The sequence below is a fragment of the Crocodylus porosus genome, unplaced genomic scaffold, assembly GCF_001723895.1.
Source record: "Crocodylus porosus isolate Cpor-Errol unplaced genomic scaffold, CroPor_comp1, whole genome shotgun sequence".
NCBI classification, from domain to species: domain Eukaryota; kingdom Metazoa; phylum Chordata; order Crocodylia; family Crocodylidae; genus Crocodylus; species Crocodylus porosus.
Genome location: NW_017728947.1, coordinates 103,451,309 through 103,468,744, shown reverse-complemented (window position 1 = coordinate 103,468,744; position 17,436 = coordinate 103,451,309). Strand labels below are relative to the sequence as shown.

General features: G+C 39.5%; 1 protein-coding gene across 1 annotated transcript in view; it reads left to right on the top strand.

Moving 5' to 3' along the window:
- JAG2 (jagged 2) overlaps positions 1-17,436 on the top strand; it is a 62,907-nt gene that overhangs the window by 26,143 nt on the left and 19,328 nt on the right. The window contains exons 5-12 of the mRNA XM_019551163.1: positions 6,204-6,334; positions 6,775-6,894; positions 9,660-9,773; positions 11,275-11,388; positions 12,006-12,119; positions 12,786-12,832; positions 14,055-14,228; positions 16,505-16,655. Of these exons, the coding sequence (XP_019406708.1) occupies positions 6,204-6,334; positions 6,775-6,894; positions 9,660-9,773; positions 11,275-11,388; positions 12,006-12,119; positions 12,786-12,832; positions 14,055-14,228; positions 16,505-16,655 (965 nt within the window). The remainder of the gene's footprint in view (positions 1-6,203; positions 6,335-6,774; positions 6,895-9,659; positions 9,774-11,274; positions 11,389-12,005; positions 12,120-12,785; positions 12,833-14,054; positions 14,229-16,504; positions 16,656-17,436) is intronic.

Below are 17,436 nucleotides of genomic sequence, written 5' to 3'. Positions count from 1 at the left end.
GTACTCAAGTAATAAAATTAAAGTGTCTTTCTAAGTTTCTGAAACTGAATAAGTGTCATCCCTGTTTTACAGGTGCTAAAACTAAGGTACCAAGTTCTTAAATGTCTGTGGTGTTCAAGGCAACTCTAGTGATCTAGTACTATAATAGTAGTTAAAATTTGAATCCTGGTCTCTTTTTATTCTAATAATTAGGCCAAGTGATCTCTTAATACGTAGCAGTTACACTTTTAAAAGATTAAACAGACTTTCTTATAGCTATTTTAAGTAAATAACTAATACATGGCTATTGTTCTGTCCCATACAACACCATCCTGTGCACGTCATTAGAAAATTTAGTGGTTCTCTATTTGACTAGACTATTTCCCACCCCCACACACTGAGTGATGCATTTCGTTTCTGTTGTTAGCGTCACTGGTTCTCCTTTGTTTTCCCATCCTGAGTGTTTTGGCTGAAGTTAGTAATTGAAGTTTGTGCAGGAGAACTTCAGTCTTTGTCAGGAAGGCTGTTTAAATAAATCACACATGTAAACAACAAGGCAAAAGTTATGATCTTTGCTGCTCTCTTACAGGATGTGTGAGGTCACCAGGAGGGAGAAAAGTTGTTTTGTTTTAAATACTTGCATTCTCTCTCAAAATTGCATCCTACTGATGTTCTCGCTAGGATTTTCATTTTGGGCTCAAGTGCTTAATCCCAGCCTTGGGAAGTGTTGGGTTCCTTCCGCTTTTTTGAAATGTATTGACCAAAAGAGTTGTCATAGCTTTCCTTTCCAGAGCCAAAAAGGCGACTTGCTCTTGGGACACTGGATTATAAATGTTATAGTGGCACCTGTTAAGCAGGATTCTTTGTATCTGTATTAATATGTTGCAGTTTTAACCTGACTCTAATCAGCAGAAAGTTCCTTAAATCTTTTAATTTTGTTACATTATGAAAATAGATTAGTAAACTTCAGAGGTGAATTTTAAGTACTCTAGATCCAGCCTTACTCTATTTTCTGACCTTAAAAAAAAAAAAAATTTACTTTAAAGCTAAAAATAGCCATCTCCAAATGGAGCAGATCAGCTGTGCTGTGATGTGTTACGTGCAACCCATGCATGTCACTGGGCAAAACACACACCACCCCTTGTCCCACCCTTGGCTGTGTGGGACAAGGGTCAGTAGGATCTTCCCAGCTGATCCAAACCAACAAGTGTGGGTTTGGAGCAGGGGAGAAAAGTGCTTTCTTGCGCCACAAAAATCTCAGACATCCAACACAATAAAGCGGCAGGATCTGTTCCTACCTTTTGTTACACCACTCTTTTGTTTTGGGTTTTTTTCCTGTTGTGTGGTGCAGCAAAGGGTAAGGGCATCTATTTGTTCAGTGTTCCTACTGTTTTAAAAAAAAAAAAATTACGGCAGCACAAATAAGACATCAAAGACATCTGTTTCCACCCAAAGATAGGCCATAGTTCTTAGTGGGGTTGGGAGTTTTTGGTTGTTTTTTGTTTGCTTTGGAAACACTTGCCATCATTGGGGCTTGAAATACCACAGCGTGAACTCCTAGCCAAAGCCAGATCCAAACTTGTCAAAACTCCTTCTGCTCAGTTGTCAGATGTGAAGTCTTTTAAGTGAAATTTAAATTCCAGTAATTCCCTCCTGGGGGAGAGAATTGCGCCACTATATCCTGACTTTCACAAATCTATGTGGTTAGGAGTGAAACCAAAAATTAGTTGCAATATATGGTAGACTTATTTTTCACCCTGTATCGTGTAAGGCAGTTGGTGTGTGTTACAGTTGGTGGGGACTTCCACCTACCAAGTTTAATTTAGTTAAGGGAACTAATTGCAAATGTCTGGTGAAATTTTGTACAAGCTTTAAGCATTAGGGATTATTTCTGAGTACTGAACCACTTTTATCAGTGCTGAGTTTAATGCAAGATCTTACATTATCTTGGAAAAATAAGATCCTAAATCATCCGGTGTTTAGCATTTTAGCCGTTGTCTGTGCAGCAGTAGCTGAGTAGACATGTTGGCACCTAAAGTACACATTTAATACCTTACATTATATGTGTGGACACTTCTTTGTGTCCTGTTTCTTTTTGATAATTTTTTTTCCTCCTTTTCATTAACTCATGCTTCTAAAAACTGGGTCTTGACTCCCAATATCTTCAGTATTTTTAAAAAAAATTATAGGACAGTTTAAAAACAAGGGGCTTGTTTTAATTTGGCGGAGACTGAAGGGAACTGTCTTAAGGTTACTGCAAAGGGGGAGGTTTTAAAAGGTGCAGTTATGGAGCAATTGGCTTAAATAGTGGTTGGGGAGCTTTCAGTTAGGATAGTCGAGCACTAAAGTGGATCAGCCAGAGACACTGTGGAATCTCCATCACTGGAGGTTTTTTAAGAGCAAGTGAAACAAATTTGTCAGGAATGCTTCAGTGTATGTATGATGCTCCCTTTGGCAGGAGGATGGAATAGCTGATTTCCTGAGGTCCCTTCAACACTATTTTCTATGTTTCTATGGTTATCGTAGGCGTGGCTTTAATATTCTACATCAGTCAAAAGGATTGAGACGCATCTACCATGTCACCTCCCCCTTTTTAATGCGTTTTCCACTGGATTTGTTCAGATGCTGCGGTTTTCTGAATACTGTGTGTGCTGTTCCGCTGTCTCTTGTGGGATATTTTGGCCTTGCATTTGCTGTTTGAACACGCACGTTAAGCGTAGTGGCTGTCAGCCCTCGTTTAGCTACTACAATTGACATGTAATGCAACAAGCTACTTTTATACAAACTGAAATGTATTGATGAAACTTCAGCAACTCTAGCTGAAAATGTCTATACATTTAGTTATTCCACAGTTGTTTGGCTTGGTTACTGTTTATTGAAGTTTGTGGAAACTCAGTGTATTTTGGTGATACTGATCTTTTTAGCTTAATATCTAGCCTGTAGATTTCTATTTAGCCAAGTTTCCCTGCAGTCCGTTTAGGTTTTGAGGGCAGCCAAGCAGGTTGGTAGACCTCTTGGCATCTTAGAAGTGACTAAAGAGCATCCTAATTTGCTTGTTCTTAATCTTGACCCGAAGGAACTTATTTGGTCTGAAACCAGATGCCTATTATTCAACCTTCCTCCAGGAAATTACAAAACTATAACAGTCTATTTATGGTAGGTTCCTTTGTACTGTGAGTAACGCTGCAGAAGCTGAGATTAAGCTATCTCTGATTTGTTTTTATATCGCCATGGTCAAAAAGAGGAGATAGTACTAGTAAAATTGGAAGAACGGGAAGAGAGAATGACTGGATAGATGCTGGCTTTTCTTCACGTCCCCCATTACAACAATGGGAGTTTTTCTTTACATAGAAAAAACGTTATACCATGTTAAGATCATAAAATTATCTTTGAATTGGGGAAACTTCAAATACGCTCAACCAGTCACTATGGCAAAATACACTTTTAAAAATTTCTAGTCCACTGCTTGTTCATATAAGAGTTCCCTTTGGCCCTTCTTCAAATACCTAGTACTTCAAGAGAGAAATTTAATGTTTTCTAAATGTAGCTTTCTTCTTCCCCATTTTTAGATTTTTTTCATAATAGATTAGTGAACCTCTGAACCTTGTGATTTGCCATGACTCTCCATTTTAAACCACAGCCTTCGGAGTAAGTTTCTCAGTTTGAGTGCATTTTTATTTCAGGAGTGAGTCGAGACCCATGTAAACATTATCTTTCTCAAGAAGGAAGTGGAATTAAAGCTGTTCTAGCACCTGCTAATGTAGGATGCGACCAGACTTCCTGTTTGAGAGGAAATCCTAATTTATTCTTCCTTGTAAACTGAAGATGGATCAGCTTACCACATAGTAACCTTTTGACTTGTAAACACTGTGTTCCTTTGGTTGGACTGCTTCTAGCTTGTAGAAATGATTACCCTGGGGTATAGTGGTAACTTAACTTTAACTGTAAACTTTGTTTCCATCAGATGAACTATTAGTAACCCTTTCCTACCAAATTTTACCTTTTTTTGTGTAGTTTTACTAGTGCTAAAAAAAAATCTGTCCAATTTTTTTAGAAAAAATCTTGCCCTCTTTACACTCTTCTAGGACACCTATACAAATTATTTAGCATAATTGATTAATCAGTTTATTCTACTTGAGAGGGAACGTTTTAATTTCTCACAGCCCAATTAAAAAGCAATTGCTGGAATAGTTCCAAACCAAGATTCACACTTTGTCATAGTTACGCTGACATGCAGCTTTAATCAAAGACTAGATATCAACTTAATTAAAATACTGCCTTTTGGCAATAATAAACAATGTTATCCAAACTGAAAGTGCTGTAATATGCATTGCACCAACTTAAGTTACTGGAAGAAATTTATACAGGCCTTACCATACCATTTTTGAGTGTCCTACTACTGGAAAAGGCTCTACTATGGCTGTGTAATTGGTACCAGTTAGAGGAAAAGAATTAGTTTTCCAACTTGTACATGCACTTCACTTGCTGATAAAATATTAATTATACAGGAGAGAGCTGCTGTCTTAGATTTCATATACTTGGGAAAGCCTCTAGCAACACCTATTTATCTGCACCTTTTTGTTGTTTGAATTAAACGCCGTGTCCCTGAAAATAGACTGAGCACAGAGGTATTAATCCCTACAGTTTGATAGAGTTTGCAACAGAAGTAGAAAATGCAGTTTTGGGAGGGGGGAGGTTTCCCCTTCATGTGGCTAAGTGTGAAAGACCCAGCGCTTAGTTTTAAGTAAATCATTTGTATTAATATGCATTATACAACAGCCTGAGGGTTAGTTTGTTGTTTGTGTTTTTAATGCAGTGAACCAGGCTGCCCTATTTCTGCATTCTTCCCCCTTCCCCACCAAGACAGCTTCAAATGTTAGCCCCATTCTTTTATTGCATTTCTCAAAGGATGCTGATAATGGGACATGGAGGTTTACATGAATGAATGTAGCTTTACTACTAATTCTTCTTCCACTAAGCAGTGGTGTACAGAGCCTCAAAAGTGATAGTCTAAAGTCTAACTTCTTTTTAACTTACTGAGTTTTTTTGCATGTCGCATGTTTTATTGGTACAGCTCTATTTTAGGCTACTACTTAGACTGTAGATTTTGCGTTGTTTTATAAATATCATCGGGGCAATATTGTGTAATAGAGATTTTTCTAATTTCTGGACGTCATAAAGCTTATTCAATGCAAGTGTTTAAACGCACAATTTTAATTCAATTAAATACCATTTTTAAAGACTATCTGAGCTAGGGACAAGATTTATCCTGTATATTGGTGGTTATCTTAGGTGGCATACCTGTCTTTTTGGAAATTCTAAGCTATAGTTACTCTTTCAGAGAGCGCATCTAGAAAACAAGGATTCAAAAGTCAGACTTAAGTTTTTAAGTATTTCCTATGGAGCAAGCAGCTAGTTCACTTGCAGATTTCTGAACCCTATGAGTGCATGCTTACAGACAACATGATCTAAAGGATAATTGTTTATTAAGAAACAGGTGAAAAGATATTAAACCACAGTCTTTTTTAAATTAACTAAATATTTTAATTGCTCTTTATTGTTGTCTCTTTCAAATATGCATGACTTCTTTTGTTTCAAATAAAGACCCTAAAATAAGCACTTGAAAAACAGTGGGAACATAATAGACTAAATCTGTAGAAAGAGTTCTTAAAATAACGCTGAGAAAATTGACATGACAGCTGCATCTTTGACCACCCCCAGGTCTTGAAATATATGTAGTACTTGAAAACGAATTGGCTAATCTCTTGCAAACCATCTTCACAGAAAAAAATACAAGTATGCCTCTTTATCTGGTAAAAGAGACTGCAATTTTCACTTCAGTTAATTGAACTTTTTATACAACCCATCATTTTTAATTAATGTGAAGCGTGTTTATATCTAATTGTGTAAAGACTAGTTTTGTTGTAAAAGGACAAGTGCATATGTGTATTGTTTAAAATATATTTTGATGTTTTGGGAGAGAATTTCTTATGTGCCTGGTGAGTTGTAATAAAGATGTGGTACAATTTGCCCACTACAAGTGGTATGCCAGCTCTTAAAGCAACTCCTCCATGCCCCTCCCCAATAATACCACTTAAATATTTTGTTATGTGTTGAACAATCAACTTTGCTTAAATAATGAATGGTAAATGTAACACTGAATACCTGTATTGCAGATAATTAAGCATCATGTTGCTAACGTTTACTGTGCACTTACATCTTAGGTGTCATTATGGTTGGCAAGGACAGTTCTGTGATGAGTGTGTCCGTTACCCAGGCTGTGCTCATGGGAGCTGTAATGAACCATGGCAATGTAATTGTGAAACCAACTGGGGTGGTCTGCTGTGTAACAAAGGTACTTAACATTAATTTACAGGAAAAATTAAGAAAATTGCATGATTAATTGGTAAATTATTAACTGTTTTTTTGCAAGTATATAATTATTTGCCTACATCTGTTACTAACTCTTTTTATGGTAGAGGGTTGCTTAACAATCATCAGTAACAGAAGTTTTAAGGAAGAGGTTTGGAATGATGCATTCACCCTTTTACTTTTGCAGTTGTCTCTTGTTCATCCCCTTGCTTATTCCTTGGAGAGCCATGAGTTGACAGGTTAGCTAGTGATTGATGACTTGAAGTTAAATTGGATTAAAAGGAGAGGGGCGGGGAGACATAATGTTACTCAAGTCAGGAGGGCATTGTATGCCTGCCTGCAGTCTAACTAGGTACAGGAACAGTGACTTTGGGATTTGTTTTACTTATCAACTGACATGTTTCTTCATCTTCTCTAATCTAGATTTAAACTACTGTGGAAATCATCACCCCTGTCTGAATGGCGGAACCTGTATGAATACAGAACCAGATGAATATCGCTGTGCTTGCCCGGACGGTTACTCTGGAAAGAATTGTGAAATTGGTACTAATGACCATAGCATGCATCTACTTGAATCTGAACTTCTTGTCAAAGATTTGGAGCACTCTGGGTCATATTCTGTAGGAAAAAATCAGCAGGCAATTTAGAGATCCACCCCAAAGCCCCCAACCTATTTTACAAAAAGGAGGAGCTTTTGAGCATGAACACTGCAAATGGTCGCTCCCAGATTCTCTCTTGCTCTTGGGAAGCAAAAAGCGGGTCTCTCTAGAGCAGTGGATCCTGACCAGTTTTTTGGGGGGTTTTTTGGTGTTTTTTTTCCATGCCCCACTGCTGGGAGCTCCCAGCACATGGTATGGCTCATCCTTTCTGTGCAGCTCCGATGGCATTGCCCCTGCGACCCTCACTTGGGTCACAACCCAGGGTTGGGAACCGCTGCTCTAGGGGGAAGAGCATCCGTGTTTCTGTTAGCTTGTCTCCCCTCTTAGCTTGCTTAATTCAAAGACTATTGATAGCAAGAGAAAATCTTCCACTAAATTCAATAGGGTTTGGTTTAGGCCTCGACTGCATCTCCTAACGTTCCCTCCATCCAAGAATTAAATCATGTTATGTTCTTCTAGGAAGTCAGTACAGGCATAATTTTTTTTTCTCCTACCACTCTCTTCCCATCTTCCATTGTTGCTTAAAGGTGTGGCAAGTTTTTGTTGGAGTCACTGCCACCCCGATAACTGAAGTAACATGGGACATTACCTGGAGAGGCATTCTGACTTTCTTTGAAGAAAAGGACAGGACCTTTTGTAGCTTATTTTGGGCAAGAATTCCCATTAACCTTCATTCTAATGAAAAGTAATTGCACACTTCTTACAAAACAATAGAACAATTTGGTTTAACATCATGTTGAGCGAGGACCACTTTTGGATATGGAGATTGAGCGCTGCTATGGAGTAATCCTAAATCTAGTTTATTCTAGACAATTTAGATAAAAGCTCTGTTCCTCAAAGTGGAGGAGACCTTTCAACGGTAATTCTGTTGTAACCCTCTGACTACAGTCTAACTGCTACGTGCTCATGCAGCACAGCACTGAAAATCTCTTCCTTTTTCCCACAGTTAGTATCATGCTGTATCTTTTATCTTTTGGTTTCTTGACACACTTCACACTTGAGACTATATTTTCGTTTGGTATTGCTTTGACTCTTCTGGCAACATCTCTAAATTTTTCTCTCCTCCCTGTGCTCTTACCTTTGCCCCTTTTTACATCTTGCTCAGTTTGTTACTTTCTCCCACTGCACATATGCAGAATTTCATATATTTTACCACCTCAATTTCTGTGCATCCTCATCCATTGCAGTTGCTCCGCTTTGAACTGTCAACTGGGTATTTTATACTGCTCTTCCATTTGCTATACCTGTGTCTGATCACAGAACAATGTTTACATTTTTAAGGTGTCCTGAGCCTTTGTCAGACAGGGCAGCCTATGAATCTAATACATACATAAACACAGCACCTCTGAACTTTCAAATCTGCTGCTTAGGAGTCATCAGGGATGCAGATGGAGGAAATGATGTCTCCTGTGCTTTCACCTTAGCACTTCCCTTCTCTCCCTCCTACTTGTTAGTTCATTCATGTGAATATTAGATGGCAAGCTTGTTAGGTTATAGGTTTGTTCCTGCCATAGTGCTGTATGGGCCTCTGATTTGGTAGAATAAATCCAGAATTAGCTGCACTTGTTCAATAAGTTATAATATTTTCCACTTTGTTAAGAAATGTAGGGAAAATTTCTGGTTGTTTAGGTAAGGGCTCAAAATGCATGTCACGTCCAGTACCATGATTTTTTTAAAGCTATAATTGCTACAGGTTTAGGGTTTTGTGAGCTGTTGTAATTGGATCACTTCTTTTTCCTATGAGCACCTGACTTGCAGGAACAATTAAACTAATACAAGACATAGGTAAGCCCTTTGTAGGACAGACTGAAAGCCAGTTGCCAGTGATGGCTGGAAAAGTTTCCCTGCTAAACGTTAAATACCTAAGACATACAATTTCTGTAAAACTTAATTTAAATCTTCTAAAGCAATGCAGTGCCTTGCTGCGTTGGTTAGATACACAGATCTAGTTCTGCTGTTCTTTCTCAAGGAACAGCAGCAGAGTGAAGCTACAATGTAGGTTAAAGCTGCCTCACTTGAACTTGGGGCTTTCAGAATGCTATACATGGCATTGGTAATATTAGAGCGATTTATTGTATCTGTGATTTAATCTGGGAATTGAGAGGCAAGGATTTCTTTTGCGGGGGGTGTTATATTTTACTGAACCAACTATGTGGGCAGGATAAAGTTAGACAAGCTTTTGAATGCAAGGCATTCTTCATCAGGTTTGGCTGCTAAGTGAATTTTAGGAAAGGAAGGCACTGGAGCAGCTCAGAGGTTGACCTGGCAGCAGGAGCTGTATATGTGGGGAGAGGAAGTAAGTGATCAGAAACAACCTCTCACTGCAAGCATGTTCTGGCATGTTGGATAGTCTGCCTCTTGCTTTTTAGTACATGCATGAATTGGAGAGGCTGATATATAAGATGGTACCACCTGAGCAGAATCCTGGTTCACTTTCCTAAAAGGAATCCAGCATGCTTCTCATCTCGGCAGCTAAGAAAAGGAGAATACAAGTTTCTCATCATTGCAGGCATCTCACTCATTTTTATGCTGCTAGCGAGTTAGAACAAATGAAAAGATACCTAGTGAAAAAATCTAATCAAACCATAGTTGGTGGTCAAATGGGTAAGACAGTATTGAGGAAGACTTTCTTTTCTTTTACCTTTTTAGCGGAGCATGCTTGTGTATCTAATCCCTGTGCTAATGGTGGGATCTGCCATGAAATCTCATCTGGCTTCAAATGCCACTGTCCACCAGGGTGGAGCGGACCAACATGTGCTGTTGGTAGGTACAAACTGCTGTTGATTTTGACACGTCGGGTTGAAAGGCTTGATAGGTGGTTTTTCTCTGATGAATATGTCATGCAGTGAGGTAGATAGAATAACATCATAGGGATAGTGGCAAAGCCACCAATATATAACCACTACACAAAAGACATCTGGTTTAGTATCTAAGTGGTTTTGAAATATAAGAACACACTGAAAGAAACAAATTTGATGCAGTATAGTTGGGGTGTCAGATTTGTCTGGGGTCCCAGGCTGAATCTGAACAGCGGGGTTCTTTTATGGGCCAGGTCTAGCCAGGGCCCATAAAGAATCTGCCAGGTGGAGTGAGGGGTCTTTGGGTGGGGACAGGCATCTGGAGGAGATGGCGAGTCTGGGGAAGAGGTCTGGGGATGGTGGTAGCAAGCCAGGCTCATTGCTTACATCCCTACTGGCATGGGCAGAGGGCCCTGAATGCTACAGCAGGCTGTCCCCCCCCACAAGTTCCAGTATCTCGCTGGAAGCCAGGTGGGTCAGATGAAGTGACTCCATGTGTGGCCTACATGTTCAATACCCCTGCAATTTCTTCAACCTTTAGTCCTAAACCATGATGCTGGCTTCATTTAACACAGCATGTGGTGTATATATACCACCTGAAAATTTATTTTGAATACACAAATTAATCATTTCAGTATTGCAATAGACTTTATTAGGTAAGGGCTGTTTAATTTTTGCAAGAAAATTTGCAATATATTATTTTAAAATGGTACAATTTGGACAGCCAATTAGAGATGACTTAAATCCCCTACTACAGCACATGTTCCATTTAGACGAGTCCGGGTGTGGGGTATCTCTGTAGCCACTGTTGTCTTATTTAAATGATTACTGTGACTAGGGTCTACTAATTCTTTTGCCCTTGGAAAGATTTGGACTGCCTGCATTCCCATCTACCTGCATTGATCTGCTTTATCTTTAGGGCAAAAGCAGTATTTTTTTTTTTTTCTTCCTTGTTTGTATTGGGCCCAATACAAAGGTGTTCTGATCCAGAACTAGGAATTTGAAGTATGATAGCAATGCAGGTCACTTAAGAGGAGTGCCTACACCTCTTCAAATTTGCTGGTGAATTCAGTGAATCTTCTGGCTTTAAGTGGATGGTGAGATCATTGTGAACTTCAGAAAACAAGATGTACACAGTAGTGTACAGTTGTCCAATTGTGTTTAAACAAATGGCAAGATCCACATCCTAGAAAGAGTGTTTTTTGGGTTTTTTTAAGCCTTTATTAAGGAGAAGCTGGAACAATACAGAGCAGCAGACTACAGAAATGGAACAGTGGGTTGCTGTGTCTGGACCCATGACCTATGCTATGCTGATAAAAATTCCCAAATTGTTTTCCACACTTCAGTAAAAATGGGTAGATATTTTCCAGGCAGTACAGAGGATTTAGTCACAACTCTCCCTACAGATGCCTGAAAATCTTTCCTTACTTTCCAAAATTACCTGAGAGACCACTTTTATTTCACAGATATTGATGAATGCGCATCTAACCCTTGTGCTCGTGGGGGGACCTGTATTGATCGTGTTAATGGATTTGAGTGTATCTGTCCACAGCAGTGGATCGGAGCAACCTGTCAGCTTGGTGAGTAATTGCTTTTTGTGGCTCTTGAAGACAGTTCAGCACTTTGCACTTACAATCCTTTTTTCAAAGAAGTACTTACTTAGCTGTATTGTACCCTAATAGATATCTGGGTAAAGCTGTAATCCATGAGTCATTGGCTGATGGAGTCTTACCTCCTGTTAAATACTTATAACAATTAAACTCAGGGAAAAGGAGGGGGGAAAAAAAGCACCTTTTTAAAGCTTTTGAGCGTAGACCTATATACAGTTAGATCTGCTAGGATGCCTGTACTATTCTGTTTCAAAATACAGTAATGGTGACGGTGGCTTCTGTTTAATGGTGGCAATGGCTGATATTGTAATGAGGATGACAGAAATTGGGCCCTTGCCCTAACTAACATTATCTGTTAAGTTTTGGGTAAGGGAGAATTGATGCAACTTGCATGTGACAGACTCTGAACGAATGTGCATTGAGATGCTGCAGTGTATTTAAACTGGCTTAGTGTCATACATAAGTAAAATACTAAAATAGTTTCTGGTAACTGATACTTGCATTGCATGGAAGCTTTGCTTGGTGCAAGGGAAATCTGTTTCTGGGTTTGTTCTTTATTCTCTCCTTTCTTTTATCTTGTTTCACAGATGCTAATGAGTGTGAGGGGAAACCTTGTCTTAATGCTTACTCTTGCAAAAATCTCATTGGTGGATATTACTGTGACTGCATTCCAGGATGGAAAGGAGTAAATTGTCATATCAGTTAGTATTTCTTTAGTGTGTGTGTGTGTGTGGTTGTGGTTGTGTGTGTGTGTGTGTGTGTGTGTTTGTATATATTGACTACAGGGTAGACTGTGCTTTAAAAAGATTGCATCATAAATAATGATTGTGTAGTTCTTAATGAGGAAAAAAAACCCTTTTTTTTTTTTTTTTTTTTTTTAAGGCTATATCTAGTTTTCCTAACTTTCAGTAAATTGGAACTACTGTTTACAGCTAAATGGCTGATTTGGGCAGAAAGCATTAGTATTCAGTTCTGAAATTAGGCTAAAACTGGAATGTGGGGGGGAGTACACATGTTAGCATAATGGAAATTTTGGTGCATTCTGCCAAAGTGTTGTTCAGAATCTGGAAAAAAAAAACTTGTATACTGAATTGTATAGTTTAAAATATGTTGCAGCTTTGGTGTAAGAGATAATAAATAGTGAAAGTAAATTGGTGCTGATTTTGTTCAGACAGATCTTACACATGAATACCTTTTTTGTAAGGTACCTGTAAGTTGCACTGTACCTGAGCATCTTACCAAAATACTGCCCTTGAAAAAAGAAAAGAGTCACTAGTATTACTACTTTTATTCTAGATCCTTACCTTAGACTCAGAGTAAAACTTCTACTGTAAGTGCTAATGATTGTACTTACTTTTTTTCCACAGATATTAATGACTGTCATGGACAATGTCAACATGGAGGTACTTGTAAGGTAACTTATTTGTAAAATTAATCACATAGGCATTTGTAAATAGAAAAAGCACTGAATGTAAACCCTTAAACAGGAATTCTTGTCGGTTCAGTACAATACATGAATCTGCCAAGTAGCTGAGCGAGAAGATGAGGTGGGGAGAGGCTAAAACTGCTTTTTTTAGTGCTTTTGTGTGGGTTCCTTTTTGTAGTTCATGAAACAAAAATCTGTTGGGTATTGCATCTACTGTATTTTATGGTGTATAAGTCGAGGTTTGAAGTCCAGTTTTTAAGTCTTTAAAATTCAACCACGTACACTGTGAGCGGTGCTGTGCTTGGTGTTTTGCCTGGTGTGGCCCAGGCAGTGCCACTCGTGGGGGATGGGGCTGTGCCAGCCAAGCCAAGTGCTGCTCACAGAGGACGGGGACAGGGATGGGGCTGGGCTCGGCGCTCAGTTGGTGTAGCCTCCATCCCCTATGAGCGGGGCTGCCTAGGCCACACCAGTGCTACTCGCAAGGGATGGGGCTGCACCAGGCAAGCGTCAAGCCCAGTGCTGCTCACAGGGGATGAGGCCGAGCCCAGCCCTGTCCCCTGCCAGTGGTGCCAGGCTTACTGCTCAGCAGTGACATTCACAACAGATGGGGCCAGGCTCGGCTGGTGTGGCCCCATCCCATGAGCCCGATGCTAATCCTAGGGAATGGGGCTGTGCTAGCCGAATGCTGAACCCAGAGCCGCCTGCATGGAATAGAACTGGGCTCAGTGCTCGGCTGGAGAGACGCCGCTCACTAGGGATGGGGACAGGCTTGGTGCGCAGCTGGCATGGCTCCATCCCCTGTGAGCAGTGCCAGGCTTGCAGGGGATGGGGCCATGCTAGCAGAGTGCCAAGCCTGGCCCTGTCTACTGTGAGCGGTGCTGCTGAGCCTGGCCACTGCTCATGGGATGGGCCTGGGCTCAGCGCTTAGCAGCACCGCTCGCAGCGGACAGGGCTGGGCTCTTGGCTGGTGTGGCCCAAGCATCACCGCTCTTGGTGGGGGAGAGTGCCAAGCCCGGCCCCCACTTATACGTTGTGCCTATGAACATCCTAACTTTGCATCAGAAAACCCAGGGTCAACCTATACACTATTAAATATGGTACTTAAAAATACAATATATAAAATTGTCAATTTGAAAGCCCCAAACCTTTCCCCGCTCAAAACAAAAACCTTTCCTTACAATTTTTCCTCCCCATTTTTTTTCTTCTCTAGGATGAGGTGAATGGCTACCACTGCTTATGCCCTCGTGGTTTCATAGGAAAAAACTGTGAGATAGAAATAAATGAATGTGCAAGCAATCCATGTCAAAACGGAGCACGCTGTGAAGACCTGGTTAATGGATTCCATTGTCTTTGTCCTCAGGGCTTCTCAGGAGTTTTCTGTGAGGTGAGGGCTATGTTGAAATTGCTGTAAGAGCTTTGATGGATTGAGTTCTGGAAAGAAACATATCTCGGGTTTAAATTAGAGCAACCTAAGGCTAGAGCATTACAGATTAATGCAGCTGTTATGTGATACACCATGTGAATAAGCAAATTTGTTGTACAGTAGTATCATAGTGGCTGTAACGTTTAAAGATGTGGGCTAATGTGTAGAACTGTAAAGGATAAATCATACACATAGGATCTTTAAGTGTATTTAAGATTATGAAGTGTTCCTTAAGTCTTTTTAAGACTACAGATATTTCTGCAACAATTTGAAACAATACTATAAACAATTTAAAAAAAATAATTTTTTTTCCTGCATTTCTTTTTGCAGACCCATGTTCTTTTGATAGACTAAAATGTGTTAGGCACTGTTGCTAGCACATGCTTATTTGAGAATAATCTCATTAACTTCAGTGAAACTATTCATATTTTTAAAGATACTCCTGTGTAATGAGTGTTGGCAGAGGCAAGGCCTTTAATTTGATATCGTAGTAGTATCACTTCTCAGCCATTTGTAGGCTAAGATCAAGTGTAGCACTGTTGCTTGCTTACAACAGGTTTTGGTGCTTAAATACAAAAGTATTTATAAGTTTTAAAATTGCTTCTGAGACTATTTTTTCTTTTTCCCCAAGAAGGATGTGCAGTCCTCTTCACACTACACTAAAAATGATTTCCCATCAACATACAGTACCTTTTGATTTTTCAGGCAGTTACCAGAATTTGCAGTCATTACACAGTCAGTATCACTAGTGTAGCAACATTGGCCAGTGCTAGTAAACTAGAATTTAGGAAAGGGACTGCTTCAAAAGTCTACATAGACAAAGGTAGAAGACATCTTAATTCCTATTTCCAAAGTATGTTTGCTTTACAACAATATTCTGGTTTTGTTTCAGACTTAAAAATGAGCTGCAGGTAATGGCCACAGCTTACTTAAACTGATAAAATTACTGTTGGCTCAGATGTTTGTACCTGGGTATCACCATTTAAATGCTGTGCCCTTAGCTGGTTTCTTGAATAGCGCACAATTAGTTTTAGCAAATTTGTTGACTAGTAGGGTGAGTTGGCAGATTGTGTGCAGGAAATCATCTTCCACTGATTCCAGATGCAACCGTACCAGGTTGTATTGGGAAATATACAATAATGGAAAGAAACAAATGGAAACTTCTGATAGAAGAGATCTGGGCATATTTCTCAATTTGTTTTTTAGTCTTCATGAACTGCTTTTCAAAATAACAAAAAACTTGCCAGAAGTATTCTCATAATCTACTTTGAATTGAATCCTGCTTTGAATTCAACTGCATGCCTACATTATTTGAACTCTCTTATTTTCTGTTTAAGGTTTTTTTGCTCCCTTTTTTATTTATAGAGTTATTCAGACTATTTAAACTTTCATTAAATTACAGGCATAGATTGAAAAATCTGTACTGAATTTAACAAAAATCTCCCCTTTTCACAGGAGAACAGTAAAATGGATTAGTATTTTACAACTTTTCCTAAAGGAGAACAACTCCTTGAGAATAGCAGTTTATAGGAAGGATATCACTATGTAACAAGCAAAGGCTGGTTTAAGCAAATGCAGTAGACATCAAACTCTCTCTTAATAAGCTGAATCGTTTCCTTAAAAGGATGTGTCTGTAAATGTTTCCATGTGCATTTTTGTTTTAAGTTCAGTTTTTAACTCTAAGTCATAACAGATTAACATTCAAAAAAGAGTTTAAATAATCTTGCTTAAATGTGCATGTTCATGGTGTTAGTAAGGAAAATTCTTATTGTCACTGGGGATGGGAGGAGAGAGATGCAGCCATAGAGGAATTTTAAAGACTCAAAGAAATGGTGCCAAACAACTGCACACACAAATCTGTAAATATTAGATTGGCATTCTATTACCTGGTAGGTGAATGTACCTATAGTAGACAGCTAATCAGGAAAGATCCTAGCTTAGTCACTGTAAACTTCATGAATTTCTTGCACTTCTAGCTTTTTGACCCAACTAAGTTATTGCAAACATGTCCTTTATTAAGTCTGGTAAGGAACTTCCCGGCAAGTACCTCTGCTACTACTGTAAACTGAAATAACTTCACAGTCGGGATTCAAATTGCAGAATGGAATGCAGTATAGGTGTGTTTTAATACTTGAATTTCCCAATAAAATAACATCATCCGTATCTATAGCAACACAGATAATGCGGCTTACAGAGAAATTGAAATGCTTGTGACAGTTACTCTCTCTTCATTGCAGATGGATATTGATTTCTGTGAGCCTAACCCTTGCCAGAATGGGGCTAAATGCTATGATCTAGGAGGAGATTATTACTGTGCCTGTCCGGATGACTATGATGGAAAGAACTGTTCTCACCTCAAGGACCATTGCAAGAATAATTCTTGTAAAGGTATCTGCTGTCCTCCAGAAATGTACTTAGTGTAACAGCAGTGTAGTATTAAATGGCAGCATAATACAGAGGATAATAGTGATTGGGAATACCATGTCTTGAACTTGAACCAGAGCTGTCCAGCTGGCAGGAGGACCCCCTCCCCCTTCCAGCTTCCCCTTCCCCTTCCTGCCCCTGCCCCAGAGGATAGGACAGCACAGCACAGTGGTCAGTGCCAAGAGAGCCCACAGCCTGGGGTGCCTGAGTAGTGTGGTGCAGTGATGGGACTTATGGTCAGGGAGCAGAGTGAGTCAGGGCATCTAGGTGCACAGTGAAGTAGCGAGGCTTGGGGAGCAGCAGTGTGGATTGTAGCAGGCAGGGTTGGGAGGGGTGACCTGGGCAAAGTGTCCCGTCCCGTCCTGAGCCCATGATCCCTGCTCCTAAATGGCTGGGAGCCATACAAGTTCTACAGTCCTGTCTCGAACCATGTGAAATGTAGTTGAATTGGGAAACATGTTTGTAGTATGCGTTACTTGTAAGGCAATGGAGGATAAATTTCACTTAATTTGCAGGTTCTTAGATTGTAATAAAATGTCTTGCCATATAAAAAGTGCACATATTACCAAGATTAAAAAGCCATGGTCTTGGCTGACATTTTAACTATAACCATATTTCACTGAATCCAAGACCACTTGAAATTTTAAGATGACCCCTCAATAATTACATTCCATATGTGAAAAGTTGTAAGTTTTTAAAATCTAATTTTAGAGTGGTCATCTTAAATTTGCTTCCTTTTTCTTCC